The sequence below is a fragment of the Periplaneta americana genome, chromosome 6, assembly GCF_040183065.1.
Source record: "Periplaneta americana isolate PAMFEO1 chromosome 6, P.americana_PAMFEO1_priV1, whole genome shotgun sequence".
Taxonomy (NCBI): Eukaryota; Metazoa; Arthropoda; class Insecta; order Blattodea; family Blattidae; genus Periplaneta; species Periplaneta americana.
Window position 1 is genome coordinate 98491468 of NC_091122.1, and position 17228 is coordinate 98508695.

Here is a 17228-nt window from a genome sequence, read left to right on the forward strand (position 1 = left end):
TCCGTCAAAACTTGTTGTTCCATATCCAAGAGATCTATAAAGTGAGAAGAGACAAAATATTGTACCATATTTACTCTCTTCTTAGCTGATGTTATACAAGCATTCCATTATAAAAAATTTAGTTGCTTCTGTATCATTAAAGTAGCCCGCCCAGAAATCCGATTGGGGGACTATTTTGCTGCATAGAATTGGAATATATCAGTCTCCTAACTGTCCATTGTGCTACTCAAACCAAGAAATGGATTCGGAACACCTCAAAATCTGTGCTTCAGTGGCTGACCATGACAATAATTTTGAAAAATACTGGAGTGCAAGAGGTCAAATGACCTTATTGTCAAACGCCTGACATTAGAAAACAACATATTTACTCTCTAAAAATTCTAAATAATGCACCCAAATCTCACCAGTTGCAGAAGCTGCAGATTCATATCGCTGCCACTGGACTCCCTCCTATGCCTATAGATGACACAACTGAAATGCTCATTGTACTAGTAATTACTATTTGTATTTATATTACTATGTAATGTTAACTTAGGGTCTTAAAGATCGTTAGATTTATCATTGCCCTATATATTACAAAAATTATATTGCTCATAATGTAGAAGTCAAGTACTCTACTTTTTTTTCAGACGAATGAATGAATTCCCCTTATTTTCCTTCAATTAACTGAAGAAATCAACACATTAAACGAAATGAGATAACAATGATGATAATAATAATAATAATAATAATAATATGATTTCACCACTCGCCATTTATACTGTTGCAATGTCTATTTCTCTTTTTGTACACAAAACGATCCTTTCCTTAACTTCCTTATTCTTCTTCTTCGACAGAACCCGAATTTCATTTTCAGTATCACCTTCCAATGACATAACGGAGGTCCCAACTTCGTCTACAACTATCACAGTAGAGAGAGGGAGAGAAAGATTTCAGCAAACTTCAGTTTTACTCTTCTTATTTCCTGAAAATAATAATTCATATAACATAACGAGCCTACTTTATACACAATAGCGAATAGATATACCAATATTATTCTATCAGTGTAATGCTCATATAATTAACCTTTGGTTCTTCAGGGTGCAAATATATACAGCACAGCCCCCTTTCTGATACATATATGATAAGGTCGTGCGATCCATATCCTCCTCCCTGAAGTGACTGGAACAAATTGTGCTGCGACAACACGAGGTGTCCGAGCAGCTTCAACCTCAGGATTCTTTCGAAAGCTGTAACACAAGTTAAATTTAAATATTAATAAACTACAGACGACAACAACTCCGGATATTTACGTATATAAATGTCATTAGTCTCTCATACATACCCATTATAGGTTATTCTAGGTAAGTTCTTGGACACTTTATTTCCTCTGCCATATAGCACACCGGATCGACATATTTCAATTTATCAAAATATTACTAAAAAATTTAAAACAACATAACTACGCCATGAAAATACAATGGTAGGTTAAATTAAGATGGCTACCGCGCGAAACCTGCAACTATTTTCTATTCTGTACTCTTGGTTTGATTACACATTTCTCGGCGCTGTGTGTGGACAATGCTGTCTCGCCTCGCTCGCTCATTTCTCGGCAGACATTTCACATTACACATCTCTCGGTATAGTGTGTAACCGGCCTAACATGGTAGCACTGTAGCCAACATGGGAGTCAGCATCATAACTACCACTGCATCCAGCTTGCTAGCCAGCAAGGAAACACGCAAGAAAACAAGCACCATGGGTTCTGCCCAGAACTTTATGAAAGATCTATGGACAAGGAGAATAATATGAATAACAGCAGCGCTGACTGAGACGAGTGAAATAATTGAGTTGAGCTTCCCTGAGAACCTGCATCTCGAGAGTCTTTATAGTTTTTACCGCTCTGTACATATTGAATGATTGTATTTTCAAGTTTCATGAGATCATTTTAGAGGTTTCTGCACTTTATAATATAACGTGTGGCTACAGTGGTACAGATTTAAGTAAAACGTTTTTACCTCGCCTTCGTATGAATTGTTGTTTGTCGTTGGTAATAAGGGGACATTTCGAATTGGAACGCATGACAAGTCCCCCTGTTTAAACTTCGGAATGGATAGCAACAATGTTATTGAGAAGTGGGCAAACCGCTGCCGTTTATGTCTACTTGATGACGGAATTAAATTACCCATATTTGAAGGAGAAGGGATTCAAAGACAAGTTGCAAGCAAAATAGAAACTTGTTTTCCAATTCTGGTAATTACCGATGTATTTTACTCAGGTAGAAGGAATCACCTTAACGTCGATAATGTATATTTTATTTGTGGTTGTAACTTTAGGTATCCGCTAGAACTTAGTTGTGCTTGCAGCACGTACACAAGGCATGGTATCTGGTGCACTTCGCACCGTTATTTATTACTATATTATTCTTTCACTGAATGGTATATATAATAGTAAATTTGGAGCTTTACAATGTGAATCTGTGGCTGTTAATTCTTTTCTTTAGTATAAACACCACAGAAGAAAAATACAAATCACTATTGTATGGTCGATCACTTTTATGACGAGGAATTCAAGTAGTAAACTAACGCTGAGGTAGTTTCGGTGATTTCGGAAGTGAAAATCGTTGCATTTATAAGAGATTTTCTTTGGAGCTGCAATTGACTGTATTTGCAAAGCATAATAAAAGCCTAAACTAACCAAACCTGTCACAGACAGATTCGTATATGCAAGATGTATACGCGGTTTACGAAGGGAACTATCTCAGCGCTAGTTTAGCCTAGTAATCCATTTTTTTTTTTTTTTTTTTTTTTTGCATGTGTTGTTTGTAAAACGATTGAGTGCTCAGTTAGTATGTAGGCCAAGCTCTCCTAATCCTATAAAGGAGTGTGTTGACATCCAAAATGAAATCCCCTTTTTTCTGGACGCCTTACACAACTGAGAATCAAGAATATAGGAAGTATGCTAGGACTTGCATAATACTAAACTCACGTTGTTGTCAGAATAATGTTGTGATTACGCCACAAACTTGGGTTAAACGAGCGTTGAGCGGATTCCGCCGGTTTTGGAATAGACACCGACGCACTTAGGTTAGGTTAGTTTAGTTTAGGCTTTTATTATCCCGTCAAGATGAAGGTGAAAGCGATTGAGTGTGATTTTTTGTTTTCTATGTTGGCAGTTCAAGTACGTTAAACGAGCGTTGAGCGGATTCCGCCGATTTCGGAATAGACACCGACGCGGTTAGGTTAGGTTAGTTTAGTTTAGGCTTTTATTATCCCGTCAAGATGAAGGTGAAAGCGATTGAGTGTGATTTTTTGTTTGTTACAGATATATGTTGGAGATCCCTTACCAAAGAAGATATGCCACAAATGCCTTTTTAAGTTGGATACAGTGTATGATTTCCGACATAAATGTCTGGAAGCAAATAATATTTTGACAAACCAATTGCAGAATTTAAAGCATATTAATGAAGTGAAACAATATCTGGAGAAATTAGAGAGTCCCAATGCTGCGTCTTCGAAAAAGGTGCGTAACAGCCATTCCATGTCAAACTTAATTTACTGTTACACTCTGTATGTCTGAATAACTGTGTTTGTACACTGGCATAATATTGTATGGTTTATTTCCAACAGTTTTTCTAGGCCTATAAAACTGTTTTTTTTTTGTAAAAATTTAAAATTTAAGAAGTTATTAACAATATTCCATACTTATTGTTTACCCTGTATTTCACCCTGTATATACAGGGTGTTTAAAAACTTTGTCGCATATTTTTACAGAAGGTAGCGTTGGTCGAAACTAGGAAAAGAGTTCCTATAAACATGTGTCCGCAAACAAATATCTGTTGACATATGGGCCATGTTGTATTGTGGTCTAAGATACCCACCTGTCTGTTATAGATACTATGTAGAAGGTGCTTTATGTGCATACCACGCATTGTTACGCATGCTTCAGCCCTTCCTCTTAGTGAACCACGAACTCTTGCGACCACACCTGATTGTTGCTGGATTTACTCTCATGCACTGGATACATGCTGTTCTAACATCTGTGCATTGTCGATGGGTGTTACATACACCAATGTTTGTAAATGTTCTCATAGCCAGAAATCCAAAGGACTTAAGGTAAGGTCACACGTCGCTACTTTTGCAGCGCTGCAGTACAAAAAACTGCTCAACTCTTGTACTGCGACGTGTGAACAACGGTGCAACCCGAAAAGTAGTGGCTGCCGAACCTGCTGCTCGCTACTTTTCCATGCTGCGCGCAGCTTAAAAGTAGCGACGTGTGAACAAGGTTATCAGGGTTGCAACAGCAGTATTTTTGATATCAGTTTTGTTGAAACTTTTGCTGCGGTTGCAACCAGTGTTACCACCCAAATGTGCCAATGATACTTCTATTGTTTGGATATATTTTAATGTTAAATGTGATGAAAATAAATTATTTGTAACAGGTATTAAATACACAACACATTCTGAGCATAATTGCTGACGATATAATTCATTTTTTAAATTTTCCGTATCGTAGTTCCAAACAGGAGGGTTGCCAACATTGATTACGTGAATATACTATTGGTTCATTTAAGTATATAGGCGTTTTTAAAAAGCTTAATAGTAAAAATAATGTCAATTTCTGAATACTGGATACGACAGAAAAGCAAATAATAGATAAGGAAGCTTTCGCATGAGTTTCTTAATAATGCGAACATAACCACAAAATGTATATTGAGAAGTCAACATGGAGATGGAAACCTGCAGCATGACTGTGGCTGCAAAAGTAGCGCCTTGTGTGTGAACAGACACGCAACCTCCAGTTGCAACTTCTGCAGCACTCGTGTTGCGTAGCACGAAAAGTAGCGTGCAGCGCACTACTTTTGGCTTACGTGTGAACATGACACGCAACTTTTGCAGCTGCAGTACAAATGTTGCGCTGCAAAAGTAGCGATGTGTGACCGTACCTTTAGGTCAGGTGATCGAGGAAGACCTCCTTGACCAATCCATTGCCCATTAAACCTCTAGATTTGATATTGTCGCATAGAAAAGTCGGGTGTGCTCCTTCGTGCATAAACAGAAAGACAGACTTCACCACTGAATACTGAACATACTTACTAACACAGGTAAAATGATAGACTCCATAGTATCTTGTACCTTCGTTTACTACTACATTCTCTATTTACTTGTGTTGAGGGATGCTATTCACTCTCAAAACATGCACTATTGTTTTGTGTTTTTAAACGAATGATGATCATAGGCCACAATACAGCATGGCCCATATCTCAACAAATATTTGGACACATGTTTACAGGAACTTTTTTTCTACTTTCGATCTGTGCTATCTTCTGTAAAAATATGAGACACTTTCGAAACACCCTGTGTGTGTGTGTGTGTGTGTGACAGCTATTTTTATACTTTTATTACACACTGAGGGTGATTTTTAAGTTCCCCCCCCCCCCATGATGATTTTCGTCGTTTGTAAAGTAATAATTTTTATATGAATGACATGAGAATTAGACTACAGCATATTGTCCCGTCCATAACAAAAAGATAATAAAGTTTCCTTTACATGTATTATAAACATTAAAAATTTATTTTGAATGTGCATTTAGACCAAACAGTCTAATCTTAACATAACTATAAAGATTAATTACGCTTGATCCTAACTATGAAATTTGTATTGAATTTAACAATATTGTGCTGTGTATTATTGTACATCTTCAGAACTATGTCCATTTTTAATATATATTCCCACATGTTTTCATAAAATGTTTGTCAACCCACCTAATTTTGGACCAAGCTATTAGCCTTTCTTGGGTGAGAAATTCTAGGTTTTTTTTTTAGGTTTTACATCTCCTCTACACCATCTGCTGCTCCTTTTCCATCTATCCCAAAATCAAAGCAAGACGAGTACTTGTCTCATTAGCAGAAGATTTTTGCAAGACATTTGCTAATGTTGTCAAGGGGAACCAAGTAATTTTAGGAAGCAGTGTAGAGATAAACTAATACAGAGGTTTCTTACAAGAAAGGGGAAAAATATCAAGGCCATACCAAATGTCAGCCATTACTTCTGGGCTTCTTCTCTGTACCAAAGCAGCATTGTAAGTGGGAGAACTATGTATATCATCAGAGCTCCATGATACTAATTTTGAAGATATTCAGATTGGATCCAAAATGGTTCACAGTGATGTGGACCTACATAAGTACAGGAATATTGAAGGTGACGAAATTGAGGTGCAGATGATTTCAAAGATGACATTAAGGGAGGGCAGAGCAAAACCAGACAAAACATAAATATGTGTTAGGTAACTAATCAGTTAAGGAGGTGTGGAAGAAGAGTATTGATTTCAGAGACATTTTCAAAATGGAAATAACAAAGAAATTTGTGGTGAAGTTTTCGGAAGTGATAGGGTTACTACAAGAACCTGTCTTAAAGCAAGTCGCAGATAGTATTTTCTATAAATTTTCAAAGAAAATTCCTGGACTTCAGACTAACATTTTTCAATATTAATAACTTTGGTACCAAATTCTATAATGTTAACGCTTAGTTCTATTGTTACCATAATAATTCTATTCCATATACAGTTGTACTATAATAAAGAAAATTTTAAATTGTGTTAAATTTTATGGAGTTATTGCTGTTGAGCCATCCGTAACATGTTATTCAAACATTAAACATTTCTTTTTGCTGTCTAAGAAAAAAAAATTGTTAAAACTTCTTTACCTATGTCAAAAGAAGTTGAAGTTTAATATACTGAAAGAACAAAGAAAAATTCCTTCAGAGTTCACAGAAAAACCTTAAAACTAAATACACCAATATTGTTATGTCCAAAATGAGCTCCCATCCATAACAACCTTCAAAAGTGATAACCATAAAATAGAACAACTTTGTAGTCTAATAACTGAACTGATAGTACATATGTATTAGTAAAATATTAATTTCACTTTGATACAATTTTATTATACACTATCAAAAGTTAAAATTTGTCTCTGAATGTCCTGTCTGTAACGATGGAATGGCTGGTAAGGAAATGAGTGACCCATAACATATCAGTTCCACTCACAGAACAACAAAATAATAGAAGTGCATGACACATGTTCCAACAGGGATGCAGAGAACAAATAGTGCACTCCTGGTGATCTGGCTGTGAAGCTTAACATTTGAAAATTTGACCATGATATTGGTGGTTTTGTTGATCAAATTATAAAGGTTGTTAAAGATGAATGTTATTTTTTTGTGTGTTTGTTATTTAAGATATTAAGTAAAAATTTCAAATAAAATATTAGTTGTTCTGATGAAATTTTCACTTATTTTTTTAATTAAATAACATAAACACACAAACGACTCATAAAATAGTCATCAGTCTCTTGTCTCAAAAGAAATATGGCGGCTATTTTGTTCTTCTGTCTGAGATATATCTCGTATACAATGGTGTTTCCCACTAGCATCCAATCAGAAAATTGAAACGTTTAGTGCTGCTGGTGATCGGGCAACGAAAAACAGCCTGCACATTCTTGCTACCAGGAACTCCTCTCTCAGTTTGACGCCCCTCTGGTTGCATCTACGTATAGCTCTACTTAACTGATTTTTTATTTCATTTACCGATACTATCTGACAAGCTTAAAAGTGTATTTTTTTTTTCTTTCTCTCAGTCTTCCAGCTCTTCCATCATGTTTAGTTAAAATTATTTTGTAAATATGAACCTACATATTTGACATTGGAGGTAAATGCTGTTGTTAACTAGTGGGCCTAATAATGTTGATGAGTGTTACAGTTTATGTATTTATTATATTTAAAGTGCCCATTATAGTGTGCTGTAATATTGTACTAGTTTTTATGTGACACTGTCAAAAATGAAGTGATAACAAAAAACTTTGGTCAACAGATGAGAACTGACAAAATTAAAATTAGACCTATATAATTCAATTTCAAAGGCTAAGCTAACAATTAGACGCGAAACTTGCATTTAATAGAAAAACAACAAAAACAGTTGGAAGCGCCAAAAATGCATTTTCTAAAACCTCTCTAGGATTCACTGGTTTAATAAAAAAAGAAATGAGATTATTCAGAATACTTTAAAAACCAAAAACATTGTGGAAGAAATAAAAGAAAATACCAACAATAATGACTACAACATTTGGAAAGAATGGACAACAACAGAGTTCCAAAACTTGCATTATTATATAAAGCTAAGGAAAAATGGGATGTGGGGCACCTAAAGTCAAAATACTAAATATATATATATAGAACAGAAACACTTTCACTGCTGTTTCCCAAACAGTACATTAAGGCTTCTAAACCAGATGTGTTCAGATTCTGATTATGTGACGTAGATTAGGTATTTACATTCATACAAACTTAGCATAAAGAATGCAGATTGAACATCAGCTGCCGGCGTAGCTCAGTCGGCTAAGGCGCTTGCCTGCTGATTCGAAATTACGTTCGGGCGCAGGTTCGATTCCCACTTACTCTGATTATCTGGTTGGGTTTTTTCCGAGGTTTTCCCCAACCATAAGGCAAATGTCAGGTAATCTATGATGAATCCTCGGCCTCATCTCGCTATCACCAATTCCATCGACGCAAATAACCTCGTAGTTGATACAGCGTCGTTAAATAACCAAGTAAAAAAAGTAAAATGATCGAACATCAAAATTAGAAATTGGGGGAAACTTCAGTCAGGCTGGCAGCATACTGCATTGGACAGTATGCAGTATGCTGCCGGCCTTAGTGACAGAATATGACATTCTCTCATAGAGCTCATATTATGGAGGAAATAAGTACAAAATCTGTACTTTTGTTATTTTTAGATAGATAGCTGTGGTACAATGATTAAAGATCAGATTTAAAGCTGAATGATGTAAGTTCTGACCTCAATGAGTGTCACCTATGGCACAGATTTTTCTCCCATCTTCTACCTAACAATCAACTTGCATCAGATTGAAATATCGAAAAAGAAGAATCAGAATTAGCTATAATGGGGAAAATGTATAAAACCCACTATCACTACATATTTATAACATAACTTTTTCACACAGGAAACTCTCCCCAAGACACCATTGCAACCTACTGCTACAGAGAAAAAAACTGCAACGACAGCAATTCCTGTGGCACCTCCTGTGAAGATTCTCTCGACAGTAAAGAAAGTGGTATCCCACAAAGTTGGCAGCAGTGGAGAGAACACATTCCAAAAGGTGTTTGTGGCAGATTGTTTCGGGGATGTGTTCTTTTCTGAACAGGCCCTTGAAGAGACTGCCCAAGGAACTAAATCCGTGATCTCATCTAGGTAGGTGTAACAATACTGCTACTTGTGAATAATAAGAATAATAAATACTTCAAATATAATACACCAGGTACTGAGAGCCAAAGTCGGACTTCTAAAAAATAAAGTAGATAGGTCATATTATGACACAATGGAAAACCACTATTACAAAACTATGACATATTCGTAATTTATTACAGACAGAACAATGCCAACAAATAAACCAGTTCTCACACACGTTATTAAAAAATATCTTTATCATCAATATTACCAACCTGTTAGATTACATCATAAAGTTGAAGATGCAAAGCACATCCTATTCTCAATTCAGTACAAATATTTATATGCTTCAGTCTGTGAAAATTATCCATTATAGTCATAAAAAGCAACTGGGCTAGTATTACCAAAAGCTTAAAGAAATTATACCAGAAAATGGAAGTGAAGTATATTGGAAATTTGTAAAATTGTTCGTATTGCACGGAATATATCAAGTATATGAGAGAACTCCTCAAGTCCTGAATTACAAAATAAGAGACTCCAAGAATGTTTATGAGACCTGGATTGCAGTTTAACTGTAACATATTTCTATAACCAATGCCGATATCAGTAAAAGGGCAGGCAGTTTTTACATTAGAGTTAATAAGTGAATGGGGTAAAAGAATGAAATGGAACAAGTGGATAATTCTGATAGTACAACTGCACTGACTCTGCTCACTGCTTGTCACTGGAGTATACCGAGCTATGTCAAAAAAAAGGGACTCAAAATGTTGCTAGTAAAATTCGTGACTATATTCTTTAAGAATTTACTGAATTAGGCATGTGCAAGATTTACAGAGTGGATAATTCCGACAGTACAGCTACACCCACTCTGCTCACCGCTTGTCACCGGGACATACCGAGCTATGTCAAACAAAAGAGAATCAAAATGTTTCTAGTAAAATTTGTGATTATATTCTTTAAGAATTTACTGAATTAGGCATGTGCAAGATTTACGGAGTATAATGTAGTGCATCCCAAAATACAAATTATTTACGTCATTATGACAACAGTCACAATAAACTACATCACTGTCTGTCTTAAGAAAATCCTTTCCCTCAACCCATTTTGACACGAGATCACTTCTTGCGGTACTCACATTCAGTGTGGCTTAGTAGATAAAATGTCAGGATGAAGAGGTGAAAACCTGGGTTTGTGAGAAATTTCTCTGTTCTACCCATTCTTCACCATATGGTAATGCAGAATTCCTGCACAGAAATATCATATGTACTTCGGTACATCATAGTAAAATATTAATTTGTTTCAAACTGAGATCTTCCATAGCAGATATTATTGTTTCCTTACTAAACAAAAGACTATAAATTCAAACCAAGACATGTTATACATCATTATATTCAGAATTTGAAGACGAGCAAAAAAATATACAAATACATAGTGTGTTCCTTTTCAAATAAGAAAGTTAATGCCATTTCCGATTAAACTGGAAATTATATTTAAATAACACTTGCAAATATTTGTGTATTTTATATTATATAAAAACTTTAAGTTTCACGTAAATAGCATACCTGTAAAATATATTTGGGGCCTACCAGAATCCAGTTAACACTCTGTAACCATAGTGAACTTTTCATAAGTAAGGCCCTTCTCCTTCCCCTTCATCCGAAAGTTTCGTTTGAACTGTGATGATAGTGTACTTTTTAAAATTAAGTAGAGAATCTCTAAAATTACATCATTTTTATTTGCAGAGGGCAGAGTGCACCTGATCCTGTGACTACTGAAGGTCTTTCCACTACCAATCCTGCTAGTGTCAATCCTACTCGTGATCTTCCCAACAGGACAACTTCTGTTCCATCTGAATCTGAAATTGCAGATGCTCAACCTGCAGCCACCATCAAGCAGGAGCCCCAAGATGAGTATTGGGAACAGGAAACTGTGAACACAGAAGAAAAAGGCGAAGGAAATAAAGAAGAACACACTGTATCTCCTCAGCTGGATCCAGAACCCACTCCACCTTCTGAGCTGCATGCAGAATCAACTCCAATTTGTGATAATTCCCCAAAGCCATTAAAGCACGAAAAATTGGACAAGATAGATGTAGAGTGTTTGAAATGCCATAAAAGCTTTCACAATGAGAAAGAGCTTCAGGAACACATGTGTGAGTATCTTCGACGCTGGGTGTGTGACCATTGCAATAAGACCTACAAATCAAGAGATACACTACACAAACACAAAAAGTATTTCTGTCCCAAGAAGAAAAGTAGTCGTGTTTGTAGGTGCTGCAAGAAAGTGTTTGAATCTGACATCGATCTGGCTAGGCATCAGAAGGTGCATCTCAAGATCTGTCTCTCACTTGGAGAGGACACCCTGTATACCTGCTCTCTATGTAGGAAGCGTTTTGCATCACGATCTTTGCTCGAGATGCATAAGAAGACCCATTCAGCAAGCACCTCGAGTTTTCACTTTTTCTCAGATTTGCATCAGCCTCCACCAGCTAAGGTGTTAGAGAAGAAATTTAAATGTAACTTTTGTCCAAGTTCTTTTGTTAGAAATGTTAACTTGCAGATTCATCTCAAAGGTCACCGGGCAGTACAACATCATGTGGACATCCCTGTTCTGACTGAAGATTCCACCACTGTTGAAGAAGATGATTCTGTGCCTCAGTGGAAGAAGAAGTGCAATTGCAAGTACTGTGGGCAAATGTGTGAGGACTCGACAGCTTTGTGGCGGCACATGCTGCAGGCTCATAGCACAACACAGTCTTACACGTGTGATAAATGTGGCCGCATCTTCAATCATCTGAGTGCATTCTCTAACCACAAGAGGACACACTTTGTCAAAATGCGCTGTCGAGCATGTAGCAAACTCTACTCTTGCCCCAAGGCATTGCGTGAACATGAGCTCAACAAACACAACCTCCAAAGAGCAACCCATCACTGCAGGACATGCTCTGAAGTCTTTGAGACACGCTCAGCATTCCTCATCCATGCCCGGATGCATCACTCTGATAAGAAGAAGAGCAATATTGTACCTGAACAGCCTGAAGGATCAGCAGAAATAATTCCATGCAGCCTCTGTAGTGAGAAATTCCCGACTCCAGCAGCGCTGCTGGCCCACATCCAAAGTCATGTAGGGGTAGGAGTGGCTGGAGGAAGCAAGCCAGATGTTGGGCCCAGTGGAACCGTGAGCACATTACCACAAGAGGAGCAACAACAATCATCCCTGAAGTGCAAGATCTGTTTCAGATTATTTAGCAACAAAGGTGGATTGCAGCGCCATATTAAGATCCATGCTACAGGTAAGCATGTATTCTACCCCTGTAAGATGTGTGGCAAGAAGTTTGTGACAGAAGCAATGTATAAGGCACATGCTGCAAGCCATGTTGTGTCCCAGTCCTTTCATTGCATGCATTGCAATAAGATCTTCTTCAAGGAAGAGATGTTCCAGAGCCATTTGTGTGAGGGCACCGAGAAGAAAGCCTGCCTCAAGTGCGGAGTCCTCCTGACTGAGGAGCAGCATCTCACACACGACTGTGTAGGATTGCCTCCATCCCAAATGGTGGTAAAATGTGGCACCTGTCCCCTGGTATTCAGCAACATGAAGGCTCGCAACAGTCACATGCGCATCCATACCAACAAACAAATAACTTTGTTCCACAGCTCATTGCCACTGCAGAACCCAAGACTCTGCATTCGCATGAGCAATGGACTGTACAAGTGCAGCATATGTGGCAAGATCACCACGACGCAGCAGGGAGCTGCTGCTCATTCCAGGTGGCATACCAACCCTCAAGTACCAAAGCCCTATAAATGCCCATTCTGTAACCGTAGGTACACATCAGAAACAGGGCTATACACCCACATCGCGACTGAGCATCCCGATTTGCCAGGCTAAATGTAATATTTACACCTGTGACAAGGGAAGCAGTTGAATATTAAAGGGTAGACCAGGACTTTTATTTTTATTTCTTGAAATAACATGCGTGAAATCTTATGGTAATGTGGAAGGAAAAAAAAAATTATACATATATATATATATTACTGCATTTACTCGAGAAGACTTTTTTAATATGATTTTCATTGTCAAAATGTGGGGAAGAACTTAATCAGTGATTTAAAATTGAATAAGGTGAAATGAGATAAATAAAACGATGATATTACAGGTAACTTCATATTCCTTTATACAGATATTTATATAATGAAGACCATATAGAAATACATTAGTTATATACCATAACTTATATTTATTACTTGTCGCATGAAGTGATAAAACCATAGTGCTCTAAACAACTCCTTATTTTAACAAGTTTCACTCTGATCACACAAATAATGATAAAAGATTAAGGGATTGATGAGTCACTGACCTGTTTGGAATTCAGTCCCAGTTCATTCATAGTTTTCTGCAAACCCATCATTCTCCAATCTTTCCTATTTTCTGCCTTCCTCATAGTCTTCAAATATGATCCATATATCTTAATGTCGTCTATCATCTGATGTATTCTGCCCTGAATTCTTCTTCCATTCACCATTCCTTTCAGTGTATCCTTCAGCAGACAGCTTCTCATCCAGTGACCCAACCAATTCCTTTTTCTCTTCGTGATCAGTTTCAGCATCATTCGTTCTTCACCTACTCTTTCCAACACAACTTCATTTCTTATTCTGTCTGTCCATTTCACACACTCCATTCAGTCCCACCCAGTATGCAATGCAAAATAACATTTTTGTTGTTGGCCCTTCAAGTAAATGATTGATTCATGAGCATTGAACTAATTTGAAGTCAATCAATCAATCATGTCAAACTAATTTGAAGTCTGATACTTACATTTCATACCTATTACAATATTTCAGAAACATTTGAATGTGTAATGTACACTGCAATTATTCTTAGTTACTAGTACTAAAAACAAGTTGTAGGTACACTTTTTTGGGTTTATGTCATACAATTGTCAGTACTTGGAAATATAAGATAGTTTCTTGCACTATGACTACTTCATACACTTTCACCTCCAAAATTATTTTCCCAGCTATAATGCACTTATCGACTGCCAAGGAGCATTACTTCGCAAGTAAAAAGAAGAAAAAAAGAAATACCTTTTCTTTTTTTTCAGGAGTCTAAAAAACGTTTTAAAATGTAATATGTGTAATATATTCTGTTATAAAATACCGTAAATATTTTAAAGACAAAATATGATTTCTGACTTATTACTATTAATTGTCAAAAATGGATTACAAGTTCCTGTATTTACACAGTTATAATACGCAACATTTTTGACAGAATGTAGTCTTGATGTGTATTATATTCGAACGTAAACACTCAGGACTCGGAAAAATTTAAATTAATGCTCAATTTATGCTACAATATATGTTGGGAAACTGGTGACAGAAACGACCATTGTGAGTTCATGTTTCCTCCTCTTTTGTGCACATTTCATTTGTAATTTCATATCCATTTTTAACAACAATCATTATTGATACGAATATTATTTTTAACTAGAGCAGTGACTTGATAACTCTACTTATTCTGAGATTTTATGTAATCCTATAGACTTTTAATACATTTTAAATAAACTAAAAGAATTTACCAACAATAAAATTACTGATGAAAGAGTGGCATGATGCTAGTGATTGTCAATTAATGATCTGACATCAACCCAAATTGTTTACTTGAAGCTCCAGTTCTGACACTGCAATTGAGGATGATGTGATGTATAGCTAGAGATAAGGGTGCCTTTATAACCTGTCTTGATAATATAATTTTAAACTTGAGTGGTTTTTAGCACAAGTGTGTATTATATTCGCCAGTAACTTTTTTTTCTGGATTTCAGGATAAAAAAATTGGGGTGTATCATATTCGAGTACACACGGTATTTCAGTACTACCAATACATTTTATTTTCTCAAGAAATATAGTTCTTTAAACATCATTATGTATTTATGAAAATCATTACATAAAAAATATAATAATACGGTAATTTATTTATTTGATTTGACAGAGCTAAGGCCAGCTGCCTTCCCTTCCGCTCACCCAGTCTCTAATTGAATACAATAAGTTTGCATATCACAATAATTGAATCGACTTTTGCAAAAAAGGCACATGTTACAAATTTAATGTTTTGAGATATTCAAGAGAAACATAATAGCAGGCAGGAAACTTGAAACTGGAACTTGATATTCTTGTTACATTAAGTTAGCTATAAATGTGTCTGATATATGTTATAATTTACTCATATTATTATTCCATTGGCTATCCATTAAGTGACAGTTTCCTTGAAAAAACAGATTTTGACAAAAATGTAACATACAGTATGTCCTTTTTGCAAAAGTCGATTCAATTACTCGTGTATACAGAATTATATACATAGTGGGCCAAAAAAACCAGCACAAAATTCAAATGGTTATATTCCAGTAGCTAATGATTTCACTTGAAAGTTTATTTCACAGTCCTTGTAGACTGGGAAAGTACTGTAATATTTAATTTTTTACCATTTATTAAACATTATTTTTTATTTTTTGTAAGGCGGTGCAAAATCGATCATTTATGCCGAACTAAGCATTATGGTTTTAAGACAGTGGTCATCAGCACAGAGCACCCTGGGGCTAGCGTCTCTTACCCACGGAGAACACACTGTACTATGGTGCATTCGTAGCTGCTAGCTGGTATGCTCTCTACCTCTTCCTGCTGCACAATGGGGCACACGGGATGGCTCCGCTTACCCTTTACCCATTTCAACGAGTACTGGCAACCACTGTTTGAAGAGTTCAGCAGGCCAAGCCATTTGTTGTGTTATCATTTGTTTTCTTCTACTTTGATTCTCATTTTGTGAATAATGGGTCACTTAACAAATGAAGACAAGATTTTCATTAAACATTTGCACCAATATGATAATTTATCTGCTTGTCAAATTGTAAGGAACTACGCTCAGCGAGAATGGTCTGTTTCAAGTGTACAATGATTGATTAGCAAGATACGGACATGATATCCTTCCTAAGAGATTATTGCGTGAAAGATTGCATTTCACAGATTCTCTGATAGTTTCCGCTGGAGTTTCAAACGAGATATCCTATGGACTATTTTGTATGGAAACAACTACAAAAAGCAGTTTACTAGAAAACAAGAATTCGTAATATTGAACATTTAAGACAACGTCTTATTGAATATTGGGACTGGCTTGATCGAAGACAAATGTCCAGTGCTATTGGACAATGAAGAAGACACCTACAAATGGTTTTGTGGGAAAATGGCGGTCACATAGAGCATCATTTTTAATTTCGATTATTTGAAAGATCATTAATTATTATTAATTTTACCAACATTCAGTTTCTGCATTTTGAAGTAATTGTCTTCAAAAGCCCACATTTTTCACATTGTTGTGTATTGACCTCCATAAGATTTTAATTGAGTCTCAAAAAAACATAATAAAAAGTCCTGCTCATGTTTAAAGTCTACTCTTTCGGACAGTGTATTTATTATAAATTAATGTCTTGTATTTCCGAAAATAGAGTTTTTTTTGTCACTGTGTACATTTTATGACAACTTGCTGATTGAAGAACAGAATGGATTCCAGAGAGGAAGATCTTGTGCCGATGGCTACTTTGTGCTAAAACTCTTAATAGAGAATATAATTTATAAACACGTTTGGCATCCATAAATATCATAAAAGCTTTTGATACAGTTAAAAGAGTGAAATTAATGATATTTAAAAAACAGATGGAGTCTCCAATCAACTCCTCACAACAGTATTATACATATGAGGGAGAGTCAAAAAGTAACCTTAGTAATTGTTTTATTAATTGAATATATACAATAAGACTACAAACACTTCATCACTTTTCAACTACATTCAGTGCAAGTGTTCCTGTTATACAGATGTTACATATGTGTAGTATTACGATCTACTATGCGAGTTTGATTTTTTTATTTATATATTAAGGTTACTTTTGACTCAGTCTTGTATATAAGTGGTAGCTCGTGCCAGATAAATTAGGTGAAGGCAATAGAATTCTAGGTAATTCTGG

General features: G+C 36.0%; 1 protein-coding gene and 1 long non-coding RNA gene across 2 annotated transcripts; one reads left to right on the forward strand and one right to left on the reverse strand.

The window, feature by feature from the left end:
• Positions 1-742: 742 nt before the first annotated feature.
• Positions 743-1506, reverse strand: LOC138702219 (uncharacterized). Its single transcript, XR_011332816.1, has 3 exons — positions 1325-1506; positions 1066-1229; positions 743-964 (listed from the first exon to the last, which is right to left on the reverse strand). It is a non-coding gene; the product is annotated as an uncharacterized lncRNA (long non-coding RNA).
• A 250-nt stretch (positions 1507-1756) lies between these two features.
• LOC138701536 (zinc finger protein 665-like) lies at positions 1757-15571 on the forward strand. Its single transcript, XM_069828536.1, has 4 exons — positions 1757-2232; positions 3304-3501; positions 8997-9244; positions 10963-15571. The coding sequence occupies exons 1-4, from the start codon at positions 2089-2091 to the stop codon at positions 13106-13108; spliced, it is 2736 nt and encodes a 911-aa protein (XP_069684637.1). The 5' UTR covers positions 1757-2088; the 3' UTR covers positions 13109-15571.
• The last annotated feature ends 1657 nt before the right edge of the window (positions 15572-17228 follow it).

Bases quoted from the DNA above. Each gene is read 5' to 3' on its own strand.
- LOC138701536 (XM_069828536.1), top strand. From the start codon at position 2,089: ATGGATAGCAACAATGTTATTGAGAAGTGGGCAAACCGCTGCCGTTTA. The intron at 3,502-8,996 runs GTGCGTAACAGC...TTTTTCACACAG, and splicing joins ATGCTGCGTCTTCGAAAAAG to GAAACTCTCCCCAAGACACC. The intron at 9,245-10,962 runs GTAGGTGTAACA...TTTTATTTGCAG, and splicing joins AAATCCGTGATCTCATCTAG to AGGGCAGAGTGCACCTGATC.